Source organism: Chlorella variabilis (assembly GCF_000147415.1).
Source record: "Chlorella variabilis unplaced genomic scaffold CHLNCscaffold_7, whole genome shotgun sequence".
Classification (NCBI taxonomy): Eukaryota; Viridiplantae; Chlorophyta; class Trebouxiophyceae; order Chlorellales; family Chlorellaceae; genus Chlorella; species Chlorella variabilis.
The window spans coordinates 670,884-691,811 of NW_005435081.1; the positions used below are offsets into that span (position 1 = coordinate 670,884).

Below are 20,928 nucleotides of genomic sequence, written 5' to 3' on the forward strand. Positions count from 1 at the left end.
ACCCTGTAACTGAGAGATAACACCTTCTGCCTTCCACAGGTCTATTGCCAAAGCCAGAAACTTGCTGAAATCAATGCCTGCTTTGCCCAGCTCGCCCTTCAGCCGCGACCGCTCGGAGCGGCTGCCGGCGGCGGCGCACCGCTCAGTGAAGAAGTCCTTGAACTCCTCCCAGAACACGATGGAATGGCAAAAGAACTTGATCTCGTGGGAGTAGCCTGACTGAACGGCGATGGCGACGCGCGCCTGTGGATGTGCTTCACAAAACCTTTCCCACGAGTTGAAGCGCGACTTCAGCTGCTTAGCTTGGTTAGCTGCACCGCTCAATAGCGGCGTTGGACCTAGAGCCTTGCTGCCGGACTGGGCACCATGCTCATGTGTGCTCATGGGGGTTGAGTTCGTTGGAAAAGCGTATTACGGTTGCTGGGATGCCAACAGAACAAACGGGAGGGAGAATGATGCATGATTGAGGATGATGTCCCCAATGACCCTCCAGGTGGGGGGCCATCATCATGCCCATCATGGGGCACATCCTTACCGGGAGGCCTACCTGTTCGGCCAGCAGCCAGACTCAGTTGTCTGCAACAAGAGCACAAACCCAGCTTGTTCTGGTGCATGCTGCACCGAAACCCACAAAAGTCGCACCCTCCAGCACACACACGGCCGTTACCTGCTGCTGCGAGTATTGAGGCGCCCAACGCGTGGTATCTTCAAAGGCGACTTCCCGTTCTGCTGCATCCTGCTATTCAGCAGCTTAACCAGGTCCTGCAGCAGCAGGAACAAATGAACCAGCCGCGTGTGGCATCAAGTCAATACCAATGCCAGCGCCCTCGCCCATCCAACCGCGCGGGCTTGCCAAGTCAGGAAGCAGGCTGCCCAGTCAGCCAGCAACCGAGACCTGCACCAGACCAGCCCAGGCACTTGCCTCAAAGTCCTCGTCATACCGTTCCGACCTGCCGATGAAGTCGACAGCGGGCAGGCCATCCTCCGTGAAGATGCAGGAGTTGGTCTGCGGCTCCAAGTGCTCCAGCACAAATCCGAAACGCTCAACGCAACAGCTTTTAAGGCTGCATGAAAGCCAGGAGGACGGCGGCAGGGGAGAGGTGAAGCGAGCATCCCCTAGGCAGATCCAATCATTGGGTGAAATCCAGGTCGCGCATTCACCTGCGGGGTGAGCCCTCGCAACCCATACACACTCCATGCCGACCCCTGCTGCCCAGGACAGGGCCAACTCACTTTTGCAAGCACACAACAGCGGTCACGCTGGGCGCTGCGGCAAAGCTGGCAAACGATGACCGGCAATTCTGCTTTATTGCTCGCTTGTTGTTGTAATGAAAGCTGCTTATTGCGCGGCTCCAAGGGTTGCGTACAAACGTAAAAACTGCAGGCCGGGATGCAGCAGCCACATGCCAGCTTGTTTGGGGCAGTGGCAGTCACAGGTGTGGTGGCATGGTCCCGCCCCCACACCTTCTCACCCGTGTATTTCTGCCACACTTTCTCCAAAATCTCGGGGTCTGTCAGGTAGCTCATGCACAGCGGCCGCCCACGACACCAATCCTCGCATCGCTTTGGGTCCATCCTGCGGCACGCGCGCGCTCCGCAGCCTTTGCACACGCCAGTCCCCGGACAGCAGCAAGGCAGGCAGGCAGGCAGGCAGGCGGCAAGTACCTGCAAGCCACTGGGTTGTTAGTGATGCCCAGCGTGTTTGCCAGCGTGGTGCCGCCAATTTTGGTAGTGCGCACAAAGATGACGCCCCGGCGGTGGTCAACAAGGTAGTGGCAAGAGGGAACGGGCGACCGCAGCTGAGCGTTGCTGCCGCTCAGCTCGCCCGCCTTCCACCTGCAGGCAAGCAGGCACGCACGCACGTCGCGCGACATACTCTCAGGCTGGCGTGTGTGCTGTGGCCGGCATCGTGAGGCTGAGCACGCTCCAGCCATGCAGCACCTACGGCCCTGGTTCTGGACCTGTGTGCACCGCTGACAGTCCATCGCCATGCAGCATTCCTGTCGCACCCTGCCTGCCACACGATATCACAACTGCAGTGCACAACCAGGCCGCGGTAGGGCTGCCGCCACACCCACCTGCCCGTCATCTCCAGCCACTTCGTGATCTCAGGTGTGATGCTGGGCGGCAGGCCCGCAGGAAGCCAGGGCGACATGTTGACCATGTGTCCCAGCGCGCTGCGCCAGTTGGCCGGCAACCCCGCCTTCTTCTGCCGCCCGTGCACCTGGGCAGGTTGGCTGATGAGCCTGTCAATCTCTTGCCACGTCACTGGGCCCTCTGCGTCCTGTTTGGCTCCCTGCCCATCCATGCTGCGGCTGTTCAAGTCGCTGCCGCTGCTGCCCTCGCTGTCGTCGCTGCCGGCGCGGGCCATGCCGCCGCTACTGCTGCCGCGGCCCTGGGCTGCCGCGGCGCCTTGTGGGGCAAGAGGTGGCGTGCAGAACCGCTTGACCGCGCTCTGCTCCGCGCTCTGCACCGCGCTCTCTTGCTGTGGTGCACCCGAGTTCAGATGCGGGCCGCCCAGCACCATGAAGGATGTTCTGAGCGTGAGAGAGACAGCCAGCATGATTAAACCGGCCACTGCAACCCTGCCAAACGGCAGCTTGCTGCTGGGTTTGAGGGCAACCATGGTGGCGATGTTGCACGCGAGCGGCTGGCTATGATTGTAAAAGCATGGTAAGGAGCTAGTGTGGCGAATTCCCATTCTCCCCAGGCATTGGGGACGCCAGGGCTCCGGCGTGCCACCGCTCTGTACTGCCGCCAGCCTCCGTCCCGGCCGGAGCCGCCGCAACGTGAGGTCTGACAGCCAGCCCGCAGGAATGCACCGAGCAGAGTCTTGCAGCTGCGAGTGATTGTTGTAGACAACACAGTGCCTGCTGCACCCCCCCCAGCTGCAGCCGTCGTCGGCAAACGGGGTGTTGTCCAATCGCGGCCCGCACCGGGTGCTCCCTCAGCCGAGCCTTGGTGTCACAATACGCACCTCTGACCACCACTCTTGCATAACTGCTGCTCCACAACAGGATCTGATTCAATGGCGCTCCTGGCAAGGCACTTGATCAGCTCGCCACCCCCGCATTGACCACGCTCTCGTCGGCAGCGGTAGCACCGTGCTATACGTGACGTCTGCTGGCCTACGGCATGCTGAAGCCCGGGCCAGCTCCATTGGGCCGCCTAGGAGTACATGCAAGCGGCATGTGCAACAAGATCAGTGCGGCGAGTAAAGCACTCAAATTCCTCCGGTGGTTGCATGCAGTACAGGTACCTGCGGAATCGGGTGGTTGGAGCCCACAGCGTGTCTTTCCTGGTAAGTGTGACATGCTTGGATGTGCTGATTCTCTCGAACAATGAAGAAGGAACAGCCGGCTGCTAATAAGCTCAGAGTCGGCGCCTGGCTTGCGCAAGTCGTTGCCACGGTTTTCGTTGCCACGGTGCTTTACCAGTGCGGCCGGCGAGCGGGAGCGGCAAATGCTATAGCCGCGGCAGCGGCGCCGCCACACCTCGCTGGCGGCGTGGCGGGCGCCGGCGCTGGCGCGTTCCCTTCTGGTCAGGTGGACGTGTTCTTCGATATTGCAGCCTACTTGAATCAAACAGGTAAGCCCAAATGAAAGCCCAACAGCAACACGTCACGCACTTGCGCTGTTCACTCTATCTCACCATGCGCAGGACGTGTATCAAAGTGGGCGCCACAGCGCCGGCCCGGCTTCAAGGGCAGCACCAGCCCCAAGCAGGCACTGTATGACAAAATGTGGACAGGGAAGACCGCATACAGGCGCAACCAGTGCTGGGGCTGCAGATTTGCATCAGACATTGTGTCCAAGCTGCAGTTCGATACCGTGCTGGATGCGGGCACAGGTGCCAGGGGCGTGTGTTCCCCAGCTGCAATATCGCAGCGCCGGCCATGCGCCACTTGACTGAACTGTGCTCCGAATGGCTGCTGCTTGCTCCCCTGGGCTTGGATGTTGTACTAAACCCGTGCTGACGTCACTGAACACCTGCTTTGTGTGGCTGGTGCTCCTCTGGTCTTGGCTGATGTGCAGGCAATGGCCAGATGGTACGGTGGATGCGCATGCATGGCAAGGCTGCCTTTGGCATCGAGCTGTCGCCGGCGGTGCTGCAGCGGGATGCTCCTGATTTGCTGAAGGCCGGGCTTGCAGAACAGGGGAGCCTGACAGACTTGCCCTACCTGGGTAAGCACTTGCCGGGCAACAGAGGAGGCGCTGCGCTGGACAGGGCCCTGTTTGGCGTCCACGCGACCGCGTGCAGCCTCAGGGCAGCATCTCACCGCGTCTCATGCCTGCGCTGCAGACAAACAGTTCGACCTGGTGGTGAGCAATGACGTCCTGGAGCACATTCTTCCTGAGCAGGCAGATGCGGTGGTCAAGGAGCTGGTGCGTGTGGCCAAGCGCCACATCATCGTCACCATCTCGCTCAAGTCGCATGGCAATGAGGAGCTGCACACGCTGCTGCGGCCGCGGCACTGGTGGGAGTTCAAATTTCAGCAGTATGGCGCACGCCCCAACCGTGCCATGGTGTGGGCGCTGCAGCAGAAGGAGATTAGGTGTGTACCCATGTGGGTGCTTGGAGACCAGCTGCTGGCTTGAATGCCCTTGCTTCAGCAACTTGTTTTCGCTGTGCAGGTTTTCACGGGAGCAGGGCGAGCTCAGCACATGCCGCATGGAAGGCTCTGACAAGCAAGGCGGCAAGTTTGAGGTCTGCTTGATCAAGATGGTAGGTCTACAGGCTGAGAGCCCCAAACTTCTCCGTCAGACCAGCCAGCGCCCTACTGCATCTGAGTTTACACATGCTGAACACTGCTGGCTGTTCGTCAGGCCAGCTCACCAACCATGCCCTGTGCTTTGTTGCAGCCATGGCTGGTTGGCATCCCAGGCATGGAGGTCCGACAGGTGCGTGCATCCCTGGCAGCAAGGCCCCAGTGTACTAAGTTTGGGATGCATGCGCTTTGCTCTTGTGGCCACAAACCCTGACTGGATCTTCCGACTGCCTTTTCAGATCCGCACCATCACTACCAGCAATGCCGAGGTGGAGCCATGGTTTTTTGCGTTCACGGTGGGAGGAGATGGAGATGGCCAGCCTCACACACAATGACGCAGCATCAACCATTCGAGCATAAGTCACGTCGCCTGCAGTGTGTCGTGCTGTGTTCGGCGGTTGCTCGTGCCAGCACCCGCAAAGTGCTATTAGGACCAGGGTCCTGATTGGGATGTCTCAGCTGTATTATCGGAACCATGCTTCCTGTTGTGGTGCATGTTACAAGGGAATGCTGGCTACCACAATTGCACCAGCAAATTGGCCAGTATCTGCAGGCCAAGCTCATTCCCAGTATCTTTGACATGTAACCCATCTCTGGAGCACCAAGGCAAGCAGTCTGCAGAGAAGGGGCACTTCGGTCATGGTGGAGTGGCAGAGGGTTTGGGCAGCAGCTGCTTGCATGCTGCTTGCCAGCCTGCCGCTGACTCACCCAAGGCAAGGCTGTACAGGTCCAGGTGGTGCGCAGGGCCAGTCGGGTAGATGAAGCCCAGGTCCACAGCCACGCGATTGTACAGGCGGATCCACTCTGCAGGAAGATCCGTGTACGTCGGTGCCTTGAGCGTGTGCCGCGGCGGCGGGGAAACCCAAACCATCAACGTTGTCGAGGGCACCTGTGCTCCCACAGGGGGAGGTGCAGCAATCAGGTTGGAAATGAGTGCAATAGTTCAATCGAGGTGTTCTACCAAGTGGAACTGTTTTGCAATCAGGCATACATGTATCTGCAGCTGCAAGCAGCACAGCGATGAATTGCTGGGCACGCACTCGAGTTCTCAGCGTATTGAGCAGGCCGAGCATCTGAGAAGTGTAATCAGAGATGTTCTTATTCGTAAAGAGATGCCACACCGATGAATCTGCGGCACCAGTAGCAGGCACAGGGAGTCAGCGTGCAGCGCAAAGTGCATGCCTGCATTGCAGACCTCCCCTCCCTAACTCTGCAGCCAAACTCTGTATCTTCTTCTCATGCTCACAGCTAACCCGTGCAGCTCTGCTCACCCATGACTAATAAGTCCGGCCATGGCCCACTCCTGCACGATGCCACACCACGTGTGTATTGTTATCAGCTCTGGCCTGCTGCACCACGAGTGAGGCCCAGTTGCATGCATCCCCACTCTTCCACCATGCGCCTGCACCGCACCATGCTTCCAAGTAGCCCTGGATCTCAGAGGCTAGATGGGTCATGTTGATCGCCAGCGTCACATTGTGAGCTGCAAGGTATTGCCCCTTGTTGTGCTTAGACTGCGGCGCATTGGAGTCCACCTTGGCATAGATATCTCCTGCAAAACAGCAACAACATTGCGTGACAAAGGTGTGGACGGCTGGCATGCAGATCCCACAGCAGCGCTTGCCAGTTTGTTTGCCAGGTTTGTGGTCGGCAGAACGGCCACCTTCAGGCGGATCCCCCTCGCAGACCACCCCACTGCCCCCCCTGCGCACCTCCTAGCGCCATGGCAACCCAGTTGTGAAAGTAGCGCACCTGCAGTAGGCACAAGCAGAAACGGCAGCAGGCCAGTTGTAATGCATAGTTCGCCTCAATTGCCGGCTGTCGCAGCACCCATGGCCTCATGCCACTGATGTCGCACATGCGAGTCGCCGATGAACAACAGCCTGCGATTCCGAAACTTTGCCACGATTTCGCTGCGACTGCGCCGTCGTATTCCACATTCGGGGTGCGGATGCCATGCCCACTGGTATGCGAGGCTCTGCGGGGCACAGGTGAGGAGGAGTGTCAGTCGGGGGCTGTACCAGCAGGCGACCGGGCTGCTGCCGCACCTCATTCCATGCGAGAAACGCGTCAGTTTTGTTCCGCACAGCTATGTTGAGAGGCAGGTCCGAAATGCTGCAGCAGCGGGCTGAGGGCCACAGCTGAGAGGGGCATGCTGCTTTCCATAGATGACGCAACAGGACAGCAGCGGAGGTCTGTATGCCAGCTGCCACAAACATGCTGGGGATGCGACGCATCAGTGCAGCAGCAGGATGAGCCTTGGCGGCCTGCTCACTCTATGCCAGGGGGCGTGCGTTGCCACCATCCATCGCTGACTGCCAGCAGGCAGTCCGTCTGCGGGGAGGCTGTGGCGGGCTTGCGCAGGCCAAACAGCTGCGCGCTGCCCATGTAGGCGGGGTGCAACAGGTAGATGAGGATGACGAGGCACGTGATGAGTGAGATGGCCGAGGAAGTGATGTGCAGCGTGCTGGAAGCTGTGGCCTCCATGGCTACAAACCTGGTAAGGCGGAAGCGGGTAGGTGTAGGTTCAGGCGGGCGGGCGGTGTGGTGCACCGCAGCACACAGCAGCAATACCTCAAATCCCTTCGGGCATTCGCAGCAACATGCTGGCGCACCTCAGGCGGTGTATGGGTGCAAGAAGCCCGGCCCAGCGTGTTGAACGTCCCACCGCTGATCGAGCGTTAGGTGGCAGGGGCGCCTGCAGGTGAAATACAGCCTGCTATGCGCCCCTGCAACTGCTGCAGGCTCTCGTTTGGGAGCGCTGCCTGACAGCGCACCGCGCCGAGGCCTGGGCCAGCAGTAGATGGGTGAAGGTGCAGCAGGTGTGGATGCATCACGCAGAACGCGACAACGAGAACTCTTCGCAGTACTGTTGGCAGCGGCGGTACACCCGCCAGCTGGCGACCATGCGGTCTGAGCAGCATAGGCCAAGCATGTCCATGCCAGTGAGAGGATGCAGTTACAGGCATGCTATTCAGAGTGGGCAGCAGGCGCACGCTCTAGAGATGGCGACAAGTCGGTTGGCAGACGGTTGGCAACTTGGTGCATGAACAACAATGCAGCTAGCAACACGTAATCAGCAGGGGCAGTAGATGCGTGATGAGAATGTTGCTCATGATGCTCGCCCCAGGCACAAATGAACCTCAACAGCGCTTGCCCCACTTGTGTTGTGCATCTTTGTACATCCCCACCAGACGGGTATCCTTCACTCGGCGTCCTTGACAGCCACAAACCGCGCGGGCATGCTGCACTTGGGCCTGGCCAGCGGGAATGACACCCAGGGCTCATCCGGCTGGCGCAGCTCCATGGCATGCCCCCGGAAGATGGCCGCCAGCAGCACCTGCGGAGCAGCAGCAGGCAGCTTTACGACAGGTTGAGACCACAACTCCCCTGGGACTGATGCCCTCCCGCAGAGGCTGATGCCCTCCCCCACACACAACACCCCCACACCCAACACCCCCCTCACAGAAAGGCCCACCTTCATCTCGGTCATCGCCAGCAGCCAGCCCAGGCACAGGCGCTGGCCGCCGCCAAAGGGAATCCAGGCGCCCTGCTTCAGCGCCGCACCGGCCAGCCAGCGCTCAGGCTTGAAGGCCAGCGGCTGCTCCTCGCCCTGCCACCTGCAGGCAAAGCCAGCCATCCAGCCCATCCCAAACATTGCTGCGTGGCCAGCCTGACTGCAGCTCATATTGCTGCACCAAAAGCAGTGCACTTGGGGGGCGCTGACCTGGCATCGGTCAGCAGTGGCTGCGCCAGGCTGCAGGTCATGCCAGTGCCAGCCGGCACTGTGTACCCGCACAGCTCAAAGTCCTGCGGGCCAGGAGGGGCGTGGTGACGTCTGCTGACAGCGGTGCCGACGCGGAGCAGGATGTATAAACTGGCAGCCAGCAGGCGTTGTTGCAATGCACACCTTGGCACCCACCCACCTGCAACGCCACCCGTGAGAAACCGACGACAATGGGGGTGATGCGCAGGGTCTCGCGCACCACCCCGTCTGCATACGGCATGTCATGCAGCGCCGCCTCGGTGATGACAGAGCCATGCTTGGCAACCACATCCGCCTGCAGTAGGCAGTGTCAGCCAGCCAGCAGCAATGGAGACGGCGGAGCTGATGCAGCGGCACCCTCTCCACGAGTGTGTTTTGCATCTGACCACACGTTCATTGCAGTTGCAAGCTGACTGACAGGAGGCAGGCACACTCGCACCTGCTCCCGCCTCAGACGCTCTGCGGCCTCGGGGTGGTTGTGCAGGTGGTGGAAGATGCGGGTGAGGGAAGAGCTGCTGGTGTCGTGCCCCGCAAACAGCAGGGTCAGCACAGTGTCGGCAATTTGCTCCCTGCAGCCAGGTCAGTGAAAGTTGACTTCGAGGCCTTTCCGGGGGGCATGCAGCTGGCTAGCCAGACGTGCCTTCTGCTTGCCTGGTCAGAGTGTTGCCATTCTCGTCCCTGCTGCTCTTTAGAAAGTCCAGAGTGGTGCGCTGCTCTGCAGCAGGCGAGCCCGCATCGCCATTGTGGCCGCTAGCTTCCCCAGGGCTACCAGCCGCCGCTGCTGCATTCCTTTCCTCCAGCAGGTCCAGGCTGGCGTGGATGCGGCGCATCAGCGCCGCCCGCATCTTCATGCCGCGTGCAAAGGCAGTGCCGGGGATGGGCAGTGGGAAGCTGGAGGGGGCAGGCAGGGGTGCAATGGGGCACATTGCCGTTAGGCATTGCTTGTTGTTTGATGAGATTCGCTATCTTTCGTACAAGCGGGTGCGGTCCAAGTGCTGCTGCCTAACTCGCCTGAACAGGCCCTCCAGCCATGTCTTGAACTCTGCGCTGATGGTGGGGAATTGCCGGGGACTGGTCCAGCCATCGTCGAACCCCACAATGATCTCCACCGCAATGCGGAAAGTGAACCACCTGCACAATGCCGTGATTGTGCACACATAAGTGGCGTCAGGCAGGCGGTTTGGTTGCTGCGCCTGAAAGGCCGCGTGCGGCCGACTCGCAGAACAGTCCAAGCATCTCCCCTTACTTCATCTCCTCGTACACCCTGCAGATCGCAAAGGTGGCAAGGCCTGTAAATGTGTGGATGTGGATCAGCATCGTGGCTGACAGCATCAAGAGCAGAAGAAGCCTGTCAGCCAGATGGCAAGGGAGACGCGATGTTTTGCACTCACAGGATGTCGCCATCTGCCGCCCACTTCTGCACCGCCTGCTCCGCAATGGTCTGCATGCGTGGCAAGTAGCCACGGATGGCCCTGGGTGTGAAGGCCGCCTGCGCCAGGCGCCTGCGGAGGGCGGGGAGCAGCAGGATCGACAGAGTCGGTCTCCCTCCCAACCCGGTGGGAAGTGCAAGCCACTAGCAAGCCGGCAAACAGTGAGCACCCGAATCTAGCCCAGAAGCTAGTGCAGCTCACTTGACGCGTGCGTGCTGCTTGCCGCTGATGTTCACCATACCCCAGGGCCCCAGCAACTGCAGCCGCAAAGACAGCAGCGCAGAAGAGTGGCAGCACGGGGGCATCGGCCCAGCGAATATCATGCACATGTGCAGCATGGCTACTGGCATGGGCCCACCTTCCGGGTGCTGCGTGAGTAATAAGCTTTCACTGCAAGCGGCCAATGCATTCAAGTGAACACAACCTTACGGCAGCTGTGAAGTTGCATTTATTATGGTTGGTCCACTGCCGACTCACCGGTGTCACCCTCCCCGTGCAACACTTGCTTGACGGCCTCAAAGCTTCCCACAAAGAGCTTGCGGGGCCCCAGGAAGCGCCAGTAGAAAAGCGGGCCATGTTGGGCGTGCAGCTTGACAAAGTCTGCAGATGGTACTGCTAGGACCTGTCAGCAGCGGTACGCCGCATATTGGGCGCTTAAAATCGCTGCCGCACCCGGAGCCTTGGACTTGGTCTCCCACTGCCTTGGACTCGATCTCCCACTGCGTTTACTCACCTGGGAAGCCCCGCTTGCGCGTCTCTATGATGAGGTCGCTCCAGAAGGGGAAGGGGCTCGGTATGGCATTGCCGCTGTTGCCAATGCGGCAACCGCCACACAGCACAAAGGTAGCAGCCGCGGCTGCCATCAAGGTAACGGCGAAGAGGAACAGAAGCATTGGACCACAGCAGAAGCCGGCAGTGCTTGAGAGGCGAGCAGCCAGTGCTTGAGAGGCGAGCAGCCAGTGCCCCTGGCAGGCACAACAAGCAGGAGAAGGGAGTTGATTACGTGCGACACAGAGACGATAGAGAGGGAGCAAACGAGGAGAAAGTTGTCCAGATGTCTTTGGCACCGACTTTCTTACTGGACACAGACAGCGCACAGCAGCTCACGCCCAACACTGAATGACCAAGCATGCACGATGAAATAAATCTGCAACTCAATCAATCGATCAATCAATCAAAGGCAGCATTCGATGCTACATTAACTCGTGGGCAGCCTGCCTCGCTGTGCTCCTAGCTGCACGCCAGGCAAATGGCACTATCTTCATGCCTCCCCTATTCAACAACAACAAAGCGCGCGGGCATACCGCGCTTGGGCCTGGCAATTGGAAAAAACACCCAGGGCTCATCCGGCTGGCGCAGCTCCACGGCATGCCCCCGGAAGATGACCGCCAGCAGCACCTACAAAGCAGCCGCAAGCAGCCTTGCAACAGGACGAGACCACAACTGTCCCAGAGGCTGATGCCCCTGCCACACACACAACACACCCACACCCAGCAACCCCCTCACAGAAAGGCGCACCTTCATCTCGGTCATTGCCAGCAGCCATCCCAGGCACAGCCGCTGGCCGCCGCCAAAGGGAATCCAGGCGCCCTGCTTCAGCGCCGCACCGGCCAGCCAACGCTCGGGCTTGAAGGCCAGCGGCTGCTCCTCGCCCTGCCATCTGCACAGGCAGCGAGATGCACGAGGTGCAGAGTGTTCCTGAACGTGGAGAAGTCCAACACATGTAGTGTTCGTACAGCATAGGTGGTAAATGAGCACGTGCTGACCTGGCATCAGTCAGCAGCGGCTGCGTCAGGCTGACTTGCAGGGAAGTGCCCTTCTGCACATTGTACCCGCATAGCTCAAAGTCCTGAAAGGAGAGTAGGCACAGCACCGGATTAACGGCTTGCAACCTGAGCCGCAAACTAGCCAGGCGAGGAGGAGGCAGGCCATATCAGGCGGAGAAAATACAGTGCTGAGGTGACCACTTTGCAGCAGCAGGTCCAATTGCACAAAGAGCTGGTCTAAGTCAGTCTGCGGGACCCACCTGCAGCGCCACCCGCAAGGTGGCATTGATGATAGGTGTGATGCGCAGGGTCTCGCGCACCACCCCGTCTGCATACGGCATGTCATGCAGCGCCGCCTCGGTGATGACAGAGCCATGCTTGGCAACCACATCCGCCTGCAGTAGGCAGTGTCAGCCAGCCAGCAGCAATGGAGACGGCGGAGCTGATGTGCAGTGGCAGCCTCTCCACGAGCGTGTTTTGCATCTGACCACACGTTCATTGCAGTTGCAAGCTGACTGACAGGAGGCAGGCACACTCGCACCTGCTCCCGCCTCAGACGCTCTGCGGCCTCGGGGTGGTTGTGCAGGTGGTGGAAGATGCGGGTGAGGGAAGAGCTGCTGGTGTCGTGCCCCGCAAACAGCAGGGTCAGCACAGTGTCGGCAATTTGCTCCCTGCAGCCAGGCAAGTGGCAAACAGAACAGACATGTCAGCAGCCCTTGTCGCCTACCTTTCTTGGACGTTAGCCTCTGGTCTGGCTGCCCCCAGCCAAGGCGCTGGCTTGCGTAGGGCATGGAGGCAAGAGGCAAAAAGTGTGTTGCTTGCCTGGTGAGCCTGTTGCCATCCTCGTCCCTGCTCGCCATCAGCAGGTCCAGCGCAGCAGGCTGCTCGGCGCCAGCAGCATCCTCGTCTCTGCCTGTAGCGGCCTTGCCGCCCTCCCCTGAGCCAGAGTTGCCTCCTGTGGCCCCTGCTGCTGCTGCCGCTGCTGCATTCCTTTCCTCCAGCAGGTCCAAGCTGGCGTGGATGCGGCGCATCAGTGCTGCCCGCATATTCATGCCGCGTGCAAAGGCAGTGCCGGGGATGGGCAGTGGGATGCTGCAGAGTGCAAGGCACAAAATGAGAGCATACAGTATATGTGACTGAAACAAGCGGGTTTGGATCAAAGCTCTTCCATCAGGCTAAGGCAGTCGGCCAGCCCCACCGAACCCGACTCGCCTGAACAGCCCTTTCAGCCAGATTTCAAATTCTTCACTGATGGTGGGGAAATGGTTGGCGTTGGTCCAGCCATCGTCAAATCCCACAATGGTCTCTACCGCAATGCGGAAGGTGAACCACCTGCCCAGGGCGGGATCTTTCAGTGCAGGTGGAAGGCACAGGCAATATCAGAGTGGGCCAGCATCCAAGTGCAGCAGGCTCGCTCCAACCCCCCTCACTTCATCTCCTCGTGCACCCTGCAGATCACATAGGTGGCAGGGCGTGTAGATGTGTGGATCAGCATCGCGGCTGACAGCATCAAGAGCTGAAGACGCCTGTCAGCCGCGATGGCAAGGGAGATGCGATGTTTTGCACTCACAGGATGTCGCCATCTGCTGCCCACTTCTGCACCGCCTGCTCCGCAATGGCCTGCATGCGCGGCAGGTAGCCGCGGATGGCCCTGGGGGTGAAGGCTGCCTGTGCCAGGCGCCTGCGGAGGGCGGGGGGCTGTAGGGGCCGGAGTCAGGGTGACAATGCGTGCATTGCTCGCCGAAGGACAGGGCCCAGCAGATTAGGGAACGGCACAGCACAACTCTGGCACAGGCTCACTTGATGCGGATGTGGTGCTTGCCGCTGATGTTGACCGTCCCCCAGGGACCCAGCAGCTGCAGAGGGAGGTATGCACAAGGACCTGAGAGGCGCACAGTGTATGTGTCACACCAAATGGGAACCAAACTGGCTGTTTGCAGGCAGACCGCCCACCTTGTGCACAGAGGGTGGGTAGTCCGCTTTGACCAGAGACCCCTCCGCATTCAGAAGCTGCTTGACAGCCTCGACCGTGCCAACCATGATCATGCGGCGGCCCAGGAAGCGCCACCAGAACAGCGGGCCGTGCTGGGCGTGCAGTTGGACAACGTCTGCACACGCAGCCGCCCACGGAAGACGTCAGCTGGCACGCCAAGGCCGACAGCCACCCAATTGTGGCCATTCCTCACCGGGGAAGCGGCCAGTGAGCCCCATGTAGACGATGATTTCGCTCCAACAGGGAAACGGGGCCGGTACAGTGGCGCTGCCGCCCGACGCTTCCCGCCCCACCAGCAGCACTACGCCAATGGCGGCCGCCATCAAGGCGGCCGCCACAACCATGCAAAGTTCCATAGCTTGGGTTCTCGATGCCGCCGTCTGTGAGCGCACTCAGGTGACCAGGTGCGATCGCGCCAGAATGCGGCTGGCTGCTCACCTGACCCTGTATCAGTATTGTTGAAGGCAGGCCAATGCCAAAGCCAATGACCAGGCGCTTGTGTTAGAAAATGGCAGCGGCTGCCAAGTGGGCGCCACCCAAGCGCCGCTTTTGGCTTGGCGGCCACACCGTGAAGATGCTCACCACACATTGGAAGTAGCTGGAATGTTTGCATCCCCTTGAGACAGTGCCTTCCCATCTTCGTTCAACACGCCAAACGCGCCCAACCAAGTTACAGGGTGTCCGTCGACCATCACCGCCCGGCTTGCATGTTGCCGCGCATGATGCAGTGCTGCCGCGCTCGCTGCAGGTTGGCCACCCCCTGGGCCCCCTCTACCTCCTGCAGCTCCACTTGGTAGATGCGCGGCCACAGCTTGCCCGTGAGGAACAGCCGCTGCTGCTCTGCATCGTAGGCAATGCCGTTGAGCACAGCCTCCCTGTCGAGCGGCTGCGCCCGCTTGCCCGCCGCCGACGCGTCGGCCGCCGCCGCATCCTCCGCTCTCCGCCGCAGGCTGCCCAGCAGCACCCAGCCCACCACCTCGCCGCTCTCAGGGTCTATCTGGGCGATGCAGTCGGTGTGCCAGATGTTGGCCCACACCAGCCCCTCCACAAACTCCAGCTCATTCAGCCATGGCACCGGCGTGCCCGCATCTGCAGCAGGCGACAGGCACACAGCTCGCGCGCTGGGACGCATGCCCCACTTGACGGCTTCACGGCTGGCAGCTGCACCCAACTCTGCTGGCAACAGGCCTGCGCCCAACCCCAACCCCACCCCTGGCTAAGCTCGCCAGCCCGCCCGCCAGCCGCCGCCGCCGCAAGGTTCGCCGCTCACCCTTGACCGCCACCTGGCGCACGCGCTTCATCCCCGCCGCCGGGTCCACCCACGTCAGGCGCTCACTGGAGTCGCCCACCACCAGGTGCGTGCCGTCGCTGGTGATGCCCCAGCCGTCGGCCAGCGGCGTCTCCAGCTGCTGCACATCGTCAAAGTCGCTCACGGCGTAGCTCCAGGTGCGGGGCGACATCCACGTTATCTGGTACAGCCTGCGCAGGGCAGAGGCAGCGTGGCGGCAGTGGCGGCAGGGGGCAGGCGAGTCGGCTGGCAGCGTGATGCCAGGGCATCGGAAACATCGGGTGGTCCGGCACGCACGAGCGAGACTCAAACCTCAACCTCTGTGGCTGGTTGCTGCTGCTGTGCCAGGATCTACAAAATCCAGATTGCAGGCAGAGCATCCGCAGCGGGCGGCCACACCTGTCGCCGTGCCGCGTCACACCTTCTCCAAAGTCCTCCTTTGGCAGCTTCTTGCTGCGCAGCACCTTGCCGCTCTTGAGCTCCACCTCACGAACAGTCGACCTGCCATTCATGCCGGTGGACTCCCACAGTATATCTCTGCAAGATGTGCAGTGCACCAGAAGTTTTCGAGGGGAGCGCAGCACAAGCAGCACACCATGGTGGCACTCGTACGTCGTTGCGACTGCTGCCGCCTGTCCCTGCCACCGCTCAACTGCTTGCAGCTGCCCCACCTGCACTTCTTCTGTTTGTTTGCGCTGCCCTCGCATATGCGATCATACTGCAAGCCTTGGGTGAAGGCCGCCGGGTCGTGCGGGAACTCCTTGACCACCTTGAAATTGAACACACGAGGCTGGCCATCCGCCCGCCGTGCCGCCGCCGCTCGCACTGCCGAGCTGCCGCGGCGGCGCGCGCCCTCCCCTGCCGCGTTCTTGACCTTGGCCCCTCTGCCGCCGTCTTCGCTCTTGCCGCTGCTCAGCACGACGAAGAAGAAAAACAGCCCCACAAAACACTGCACGACAGTGGCAAGGAGGGCAGCAGCTATTGGCAGCCGACGCGGTGGGCGTGGCGGCGGCCCACAGCAGCCAGGCACCGTGCGGCCGCATAGCTGGGTGCATGTCCTGGGCCCACTGACGATCAAAAGGGAGAACAGCGCAGCCCGCTCACGAGTGCCACAGTGATGGGCAGGCGGTATTGCCCGCGTCTCCGTTTTTTTGGAACTCTGGCTACCGGGGGTGGCACTCCTTTGCCCATTTCAAGGTCTGGCATAGGGGCACGATGTGATGCGTTCAGCACTGCACAGAAACAGAAAGCTGCGTTGATTCTACATTCGAAACAAAGAGCAGCACTTTCTGTGATATAGGTTGACAAAAAGTGAGCTCGGGTGCAAGGCAGACAGCGCGGGACAGGCGCCTGCGCAGCGTCCCGCCGCCCGCCAACCGCCTGCTCCCACGCCTGGAGTTGGTGATCCTGGGGCGCAAATACATAACAGGGACAGGCTACGCTCATCACTCTGCTATGCGGTAAGCCAGTGCAAAATCGAGCGCAGGAGCAAAGCAAATCAAGTGCTGCCGAGAGAGACTGCCAAGTGCGCGAGTATTGCACAATGGGAGGAAAAAGGGGACGACCGCCGCTGCCATTTGGCGCTGCTGTTTGACCTTGTGCGCGCCCTGCGCTGGGCAGCAGTAGCAGGCGCGGGCGTGTTGAGCGGGCGGCTGCCTGGCGGGCATGCCAACCATCACCTGCCGCCCCGTGCCCGATCAAGCCGCCGCAGTCCAGCGCAGGTGCGAGCTGTTGCTGCACCGCCGCTCAGGCAGCCAGAGTGAGTAACACGCTGCCGTCTGCTGCCACAGACAGCTTGACCGACACCAGGCCGCCGTTGGCAGCGGGGGTGGGGGCCTCGCCCTCGTCCTCCGCCGCAGCCACGGCAGCGGCCACGGCGGCGGCGGCCACAGCGGCGGAGGCTGCCGAGCGCTCCTGCGTGACCTCGCCCTCCTCCACAGGGGCCTCCTCGGCTACTGGCTCCTCCTCCTCTGGCTCCGACTCTGCCTCGCTGGCAGCGGCAGCAGCCGGCACGGGCGCGCCGCCAATGCTGGGCCAGCTGGCTGCATCATCCAGCTTGGGTGGCTCAGCCTTGCTGCCCTTCTTGGGCTTTGGCGCAGGCGCGCCCTGCAGCAACAGCAGCCAGGCGCAGGCCAGGGCCATCAGCATCAGCAAATGACGATTTCATACAACAGATCAAGCCGATGGCATGACAAGGGGCAAAGGGCTGAGAAGAGCCGCCAGCACACCAACCTACCTCAGCGGGCGCCTCTGGTGCAACATCCTGCGCGTCCTCGACGGGTGCGGCAGGCTGCGCGGGTGTGGGGCGCTCCTTTGCCTCCTGTCGCCTGCAGGCCACAACCATCCGCATTGCGCTTTCAACATTCTGAGTCTGCTGCGTTCCCGGCCTCGTAAACAGTGTGCCCCGTGTTTGCAGCGGCCAACCAGGTCAGCCTCCTATTCTCCCACCATTTGTGTACATGGGATGCATATACGCATGTCCCCAACCTCCGCCACCCTCACCGTTGCAGGTAGTGGTCCTTCTTGGCCGCCACCTCGCCCAGCAGGGGAGCCACCTTGTCGCTGGTGATGGGCACCTCCAGCTTCAGCGTAGCAAACGCCTCCAGGATGTCCAGGCTGTGGCTCAGCTTCTCGGGGCCCGCGGCCTTCTTCTCCTCTGCAGGCAGCACAGGCGCAGGCGCAGGGGCAGGCCACTGGGTCAGGCAGGGCGCCGGCACAAGCGGCTCGCCATCGGTTGCTGGCAAAGGAGCGGGTGCTTCGTCCCGTACACCATGTCGCAGCGCCTGCGGCATGCAGAACTGCCAGCAGCACGCACCCTTTTTGTTCTTGCCCTTGCCCTTGCCGCCCTTCTTGCCGCCCAGCAGCCAGGCATCATCTTCCTCAATCGGCTTTTTCTGCGGAGAGGAGGCAAGCGTGCAGGTGGCGACAGAGGAGCCTCAGCATGTGCCGCCATTGTTACAGAGGAGCGCAAGTTGAACACTGCACGACCCATGCCAGGCGCGATCGAAGCAGCCAGCATAGCAGCGCGCAGGGAGCAACGCAGCAGCATCCACAACGATGGACCCAGCAGCAGCACACCAGCAGCAGCAGCAGCAGCAACGGCAGCGGCCACAGTCAGCGGCAGCGCACCGCAAACGGCTTGAACCCCTCCAAAGCGCCCGACAGGTCCTTCTGCTCCACCTCTGCAGCCGCCTCCTCCGCCACCACAAACTTGCGCAGGTAGCTGGTCAGCTGGTCGCACAGCGTGACCTCCTTGTCAAACGGCTCAGGGGCCTGGTCGGCCAGCCGCGCTGCGGGCAGAGGCAGCCGGGCAAGAGGAGCAGGCGGCTCAGTTGCCTCTGCATGCCGCGCAAGCTGCTCTAAACAGCACGAGGTGCAGGTGCACGCCCACGCGCAACCAACTTCCCGCCCCGCGCAAGAAGGGACCCTTGGCGCCAGTGCCCCAGGCCCTGTTCCCCTGAAGCGCCCGCGCACCCGCGCGCTCCGCATCGCGCTCCGCCTTCTGCTTCAGGTAATCCTCCTGCCGCTTCTTGCGGTCCTCCTGCAGCTGCACCCGGAACAGCGCGTTCTGCTCCTTGTACGCCGCCCACTGGCCGTCCAGCTCGCCGCGCAGGTCCTGGATCTTCTGGTACGCAGCCTTGCAGATCTCCCTGCAGGCAGGTGGGGAGTTGGGTGGGCACAGGCAAGGGTAAGGCACAGATGTGGAGGAGGAAAGGAATGAGGGTCGCGTACACGCATTATGAACACGACGCGACAGCTCCCGAGCGCCTGCACCGCTGCCTCCGGGGTCAAGGAGAGTGCCGACGCACCTGCACTCGTCCCGCTCCTGGATGAGCCCCGGGATGTCGGAGCCCTGCTCCGCCTCCTTGGCCCGCATGTCGGCCAGCTGCTGCCGCAGGACATCCTCCTGCGCCTTGATCTGCGGCCATGGTACAGCAGGCAGGGCGGGGTGGGCAGGTAGGTTGGCACCCATGCTTCGGGGCCATCCCGTGCAGCCTCCAAGGCTATGCTAGAAGGGTACCTCAAAGTGCTAGGCTGGCAGCCCGCAGGCCAACAACCACCTCCTACTAGCGTGGAAAACACATATCGCTACCCCCGCCCCGCAAACACCAGGAAATGGTGTTCTCCACCGTCCAATGCTCCCCTCTCCCTGCACCTTGTCGATGGCATCGTCGATGCCCTTGATGCCATCCCGCAGCCCATCCACCGCGCTGCTGTCCGCTTCCAGCTGTGTCACCTTGCTGGTCAGCTCGCCAATGGTGCTGCAGGCGGACAGGGCTGAACACCATCAGGCAGCGCATGGCGAGGGCACACCGGCACGCCCGGCCCAGCTCCAAAGCATGCAGCTTCTCTTTTCTTGCGATTCCTGGACTTGCTAGACAGCAGGCTGCCATTTCCACACTGCGTCCTCCTCCCTCGGCATCTGCGGACCTTTGCTGCCAAGCTCATCAAGGAGACGCGCTGTAGCACATCACAGCGCACCACAACGCATGCGCACCTGCGGCTCTTCTTCAGCGCCTTGATCTGTTCCAACACTTTCTTCTCCTCATTCAGGCTCAGGCTGTCGTGCTGGATGCGGTACTCCAGCTCAGCGATGTGCGTGTCAATGTCCTCCACTGCGGCATGGCGGAGTTGGCGGCAAAGCAACCAAACAACACAGGTCGAGCTCTGCGCAGAGCAGTTCCTGTGCTTTCAGCTGCGCTCCAGATTCAAGCTGCCAGCTCGCTGCACCCAGCGTTCCCAGTGTTCAACACATTACCACCAACCCCAATGCCAATTGCCATCGCTCAGCACCCCACCTTTGGTGAACTTCATGCTGCCGCGCAGCTCCTTCATCGAAGCGCGGGCGCTTTCACGCGCCTTGGAAGCCGAATCCAGCTGCGACCGAAGCTGCGTCTTCTGAGCCTGCAGCGCCACAAGCGGGAGCGTATGGCACACAGGCATAGTGTGGGCGAGGGCCGGCAGCGCAGCGGGAAGGGGGCGCAAGGAGTGACCGGTCACTGCTGCAGGTTGACCGCGGGCTTGAAGGCAGGGTTTGACTTTGGGGACACGCCCGCCTAGTAGGCTGCAGCCTTTTCAGGCCACACGGGTGCCATGCGGCGGCTGCTGCGGACACACACCAGCCCACAGCCGCGGACGGGCACATGGTGCAGTACGGCAGCGGCGGCGGGCGATGGCGGCGGCGGCGGCTGGGCGCGCACCACCAGCGTCTGAAATTGGCCCCGCAACTCGGCCAGCTTGTTCTTCACGGTCTGCTGCTCGCTGGAGCCCTTCCCCTTGCCCGAACGCTTCCCATCGATTATCTCCTTGATCTCCTCGATGCGCCGCTTGTTCTTGATGACTGAATGCAGGGCAAGCCGGTCACTGCTCAGCACAGCCGCGCTGGACACAAGTGGGGGGCACGCGGTGGCACTCACTGGACTGCTGGAGGACATCCACCGCCGCCTTGATCTCGGTGTCATCAGGGCGCACGGGACGTTTCACCCGCTCCCCAGGGGCCAGCTTGGGCTTGCTCTCCTCGCCATCCGCGGGCTGCTGCTCCTCCGGCTCGGCTGCAGCGGGCGCCTCCACTGTAACCTCTTCAGAAGACATGGCGGGCAATTGGGAAGGGGGCACCGCCAGGGCGGCCAAAATGCTATGGGCACTGCCCATGCTGCCTTCTTCCGGCTACCTGCATGCGCCTCGGGAGCTTTGGGCAGCTGCTGTCGCCTCCAACGTCCTCCCGCAATCGTCCATCCGCTGCTGCGAGCCCTGCCGACACCCAGGCCGGTTGCAGACAGCTACTCTGCCTGGCGGCCTCTGCCACGCCCAGCATCCAAGATCGTAGGGAGCTGCGCACGGAGTGCACCGAGGAATGCAGGGCATGGGCGCGGCGGTGCAGACCATACATGCGGCGCAACATTTGGCGGCAGCGGCA

The 20,928-nt window shown here is 61.6% G+C and overlaps 7 protein-coding genes across 7 annotated transcripts; 1 reads left to right on the forward strand and 6 right to left on the reverse strand.

Annotated features, from left to right (window-relative positions):
* Nucleotides 1-3,341: 3,341 nt before the first annotated feature.
* On the forward strand, nt 3,342-5,103 carry CHLNCDRAFT_51550 (hypothetical protein; the record flags this gene model as incomplete). Its single annotated transcript, XM_005848615.1, has 7 exons — nt 3,342-3,588; nt 3,661-3,849; nt 4,035-4,184; nt 4,303-4,555; nt 4,635-4,725; nt 4,863-4,901; nt 5,008-5,103. The coding sequence occupies 7 exons, from the start codon at nt 3,342-3,344 to the stop codon at nt 5,101-5,103; spliced, it is 1,065 nt and encodes a 354-aa protein (XP_005848677.1).
* Nucleotides 5,104-5,749: 646 nt separating this feature from the next.
* On the reverse strand, nt 5,750-7,255 carry CHLNCDRAFT_144258 (expressed protein; the record flags this gene model as incomplete). Its single annotated transcript, XM_005848814.1, has 5 exons — nt 5,750-5,771; nt 6,182-6,320; nt 6,481-6,520; nt 6,790-6,883; nt 7,044-7,255. 5 exons carry the CDS (start codon nt 7,253-7,255, stop codon nt 5,750-5,752), a joined length of 507 nt encoding a protein of 168 aa, XP_005848876.1.
* Nucleotides 7,256-7,973: 718 nt separating this feature from the next.
* CHLNCDRAFT_144259 (hypothetical protein) lies at nt 7,974-10,827 on the reverse strand (the record flags this gene model as incomplete). Its single annotated transcript, XM_005848815.1, has 11 exons — nt 7,974-8,108; nt 8,247-8,388; nt 8,496-8,578; nt 8,695-8,829; nt 8,974-9,103; nt 9,171-9,425; nt 9,510-9,665; nt 9,926-10,036; nt 10,166-10,221; nt 10,467-10,564; nt 10,698-10,827. The coding sequence occupies 11 exons, from the start codon at nt 10,825-10,827 to the stop codon at nt 7,974-7,976; spliced, it is 1,431 nt and encodes a 476-aa protein (XP_005848877.1).
* A 409-nt stretch (nt 10,828-11,236) lies between these two features.
* Nucleotides 11,237-12,776, reverse strand: CHLNCDRAFT_144260 (hypothetical protein; the record flags this gene model as incomplete). The annotated part of the gene is made up of 6 exons (XM_005848816.1): nt 11,237-11,362; nt 11,483-11,624; nt 11,731-11,813; nt 11,991-12,125; nt 12,272-12,401; nt 12,469-12,776. 6 exons carry the CDS (start codon nt 12,774-12,776, stop codon nt 11,237-11,239), a joined length of 924 nt encoding a protein of 307 aa, XP_005848878.1.
* A 380-nt stretch (nt 12,777-13,156) lies between these two features.
* CHLNCDRAFT_144261 (hypothetical protein) lies at nt 13,157-14,046 on the reverse strand (the record flags this gene model as incomplete). Its single annotated transcript, XM_005848817.1, has 5 exons — nt 13,157-13,178; nt 13,301-13,411; nt 13,531-13,586; nt 13,684-13,815; nt 14,017-14,046. 5 exons carry the CDS (start codon nt 14,044-14,046, stop codon nt 13,157-13,159), a joined length of 351 nt encoding a protein of 116 aa, XP_005848879.1.
* A 368-nt stretch (nt 14,047-14,414) lies between these two features.
* On the reverse strand, nt 14,415-15,798 carry CHLNCDRAFT_21918 (hypothetical protein; the record flags this gene model as incomplete). The annotated part of the gene is made up of 4 exons (XM_005848818.1): nt 14,415-14,812; nt 14,994-15,202; nt 15,411-15,548; nt 15,731-15,798. Coding segments are annotated over 4 exons (813 nt in total), but the record flags the coding sequence as incomplete, so codon positions are not given.
* A 959-nt stretch (nt 15,799-16,757) lies between these two features.
* CHLNCDRAFT_144263 (hypothetical protein) lies at nt 16,758-20,603 on the reverse strand (the record flags this gene model as incomplete). Its single annotated transcript, XM_005848819.1, has 12 exons — nt 16,758-17,117; nt 17,248-17,338; nt 17,514-17,667; nt 17,827-17,905; nt 18,141-18,301; nt 18,486-18,661; nt 18,821-18,930; nt 19,168-19,273; nt 19,510-19,627; nt 19,811-19,916; nt 20,213-20,352; nt 20,429-20,603. The coding sequence occupies 12 exons, from the start codon at nt 20,601-20,603 to the stop codon at nt 16,758-16,760; spliced, it is 1,776 nt and encodes a 591-aa protein (XP_005848881.1).
* Between the last annotated feature and the right edge of the window lie 325 nt (nt 20,604-20,928).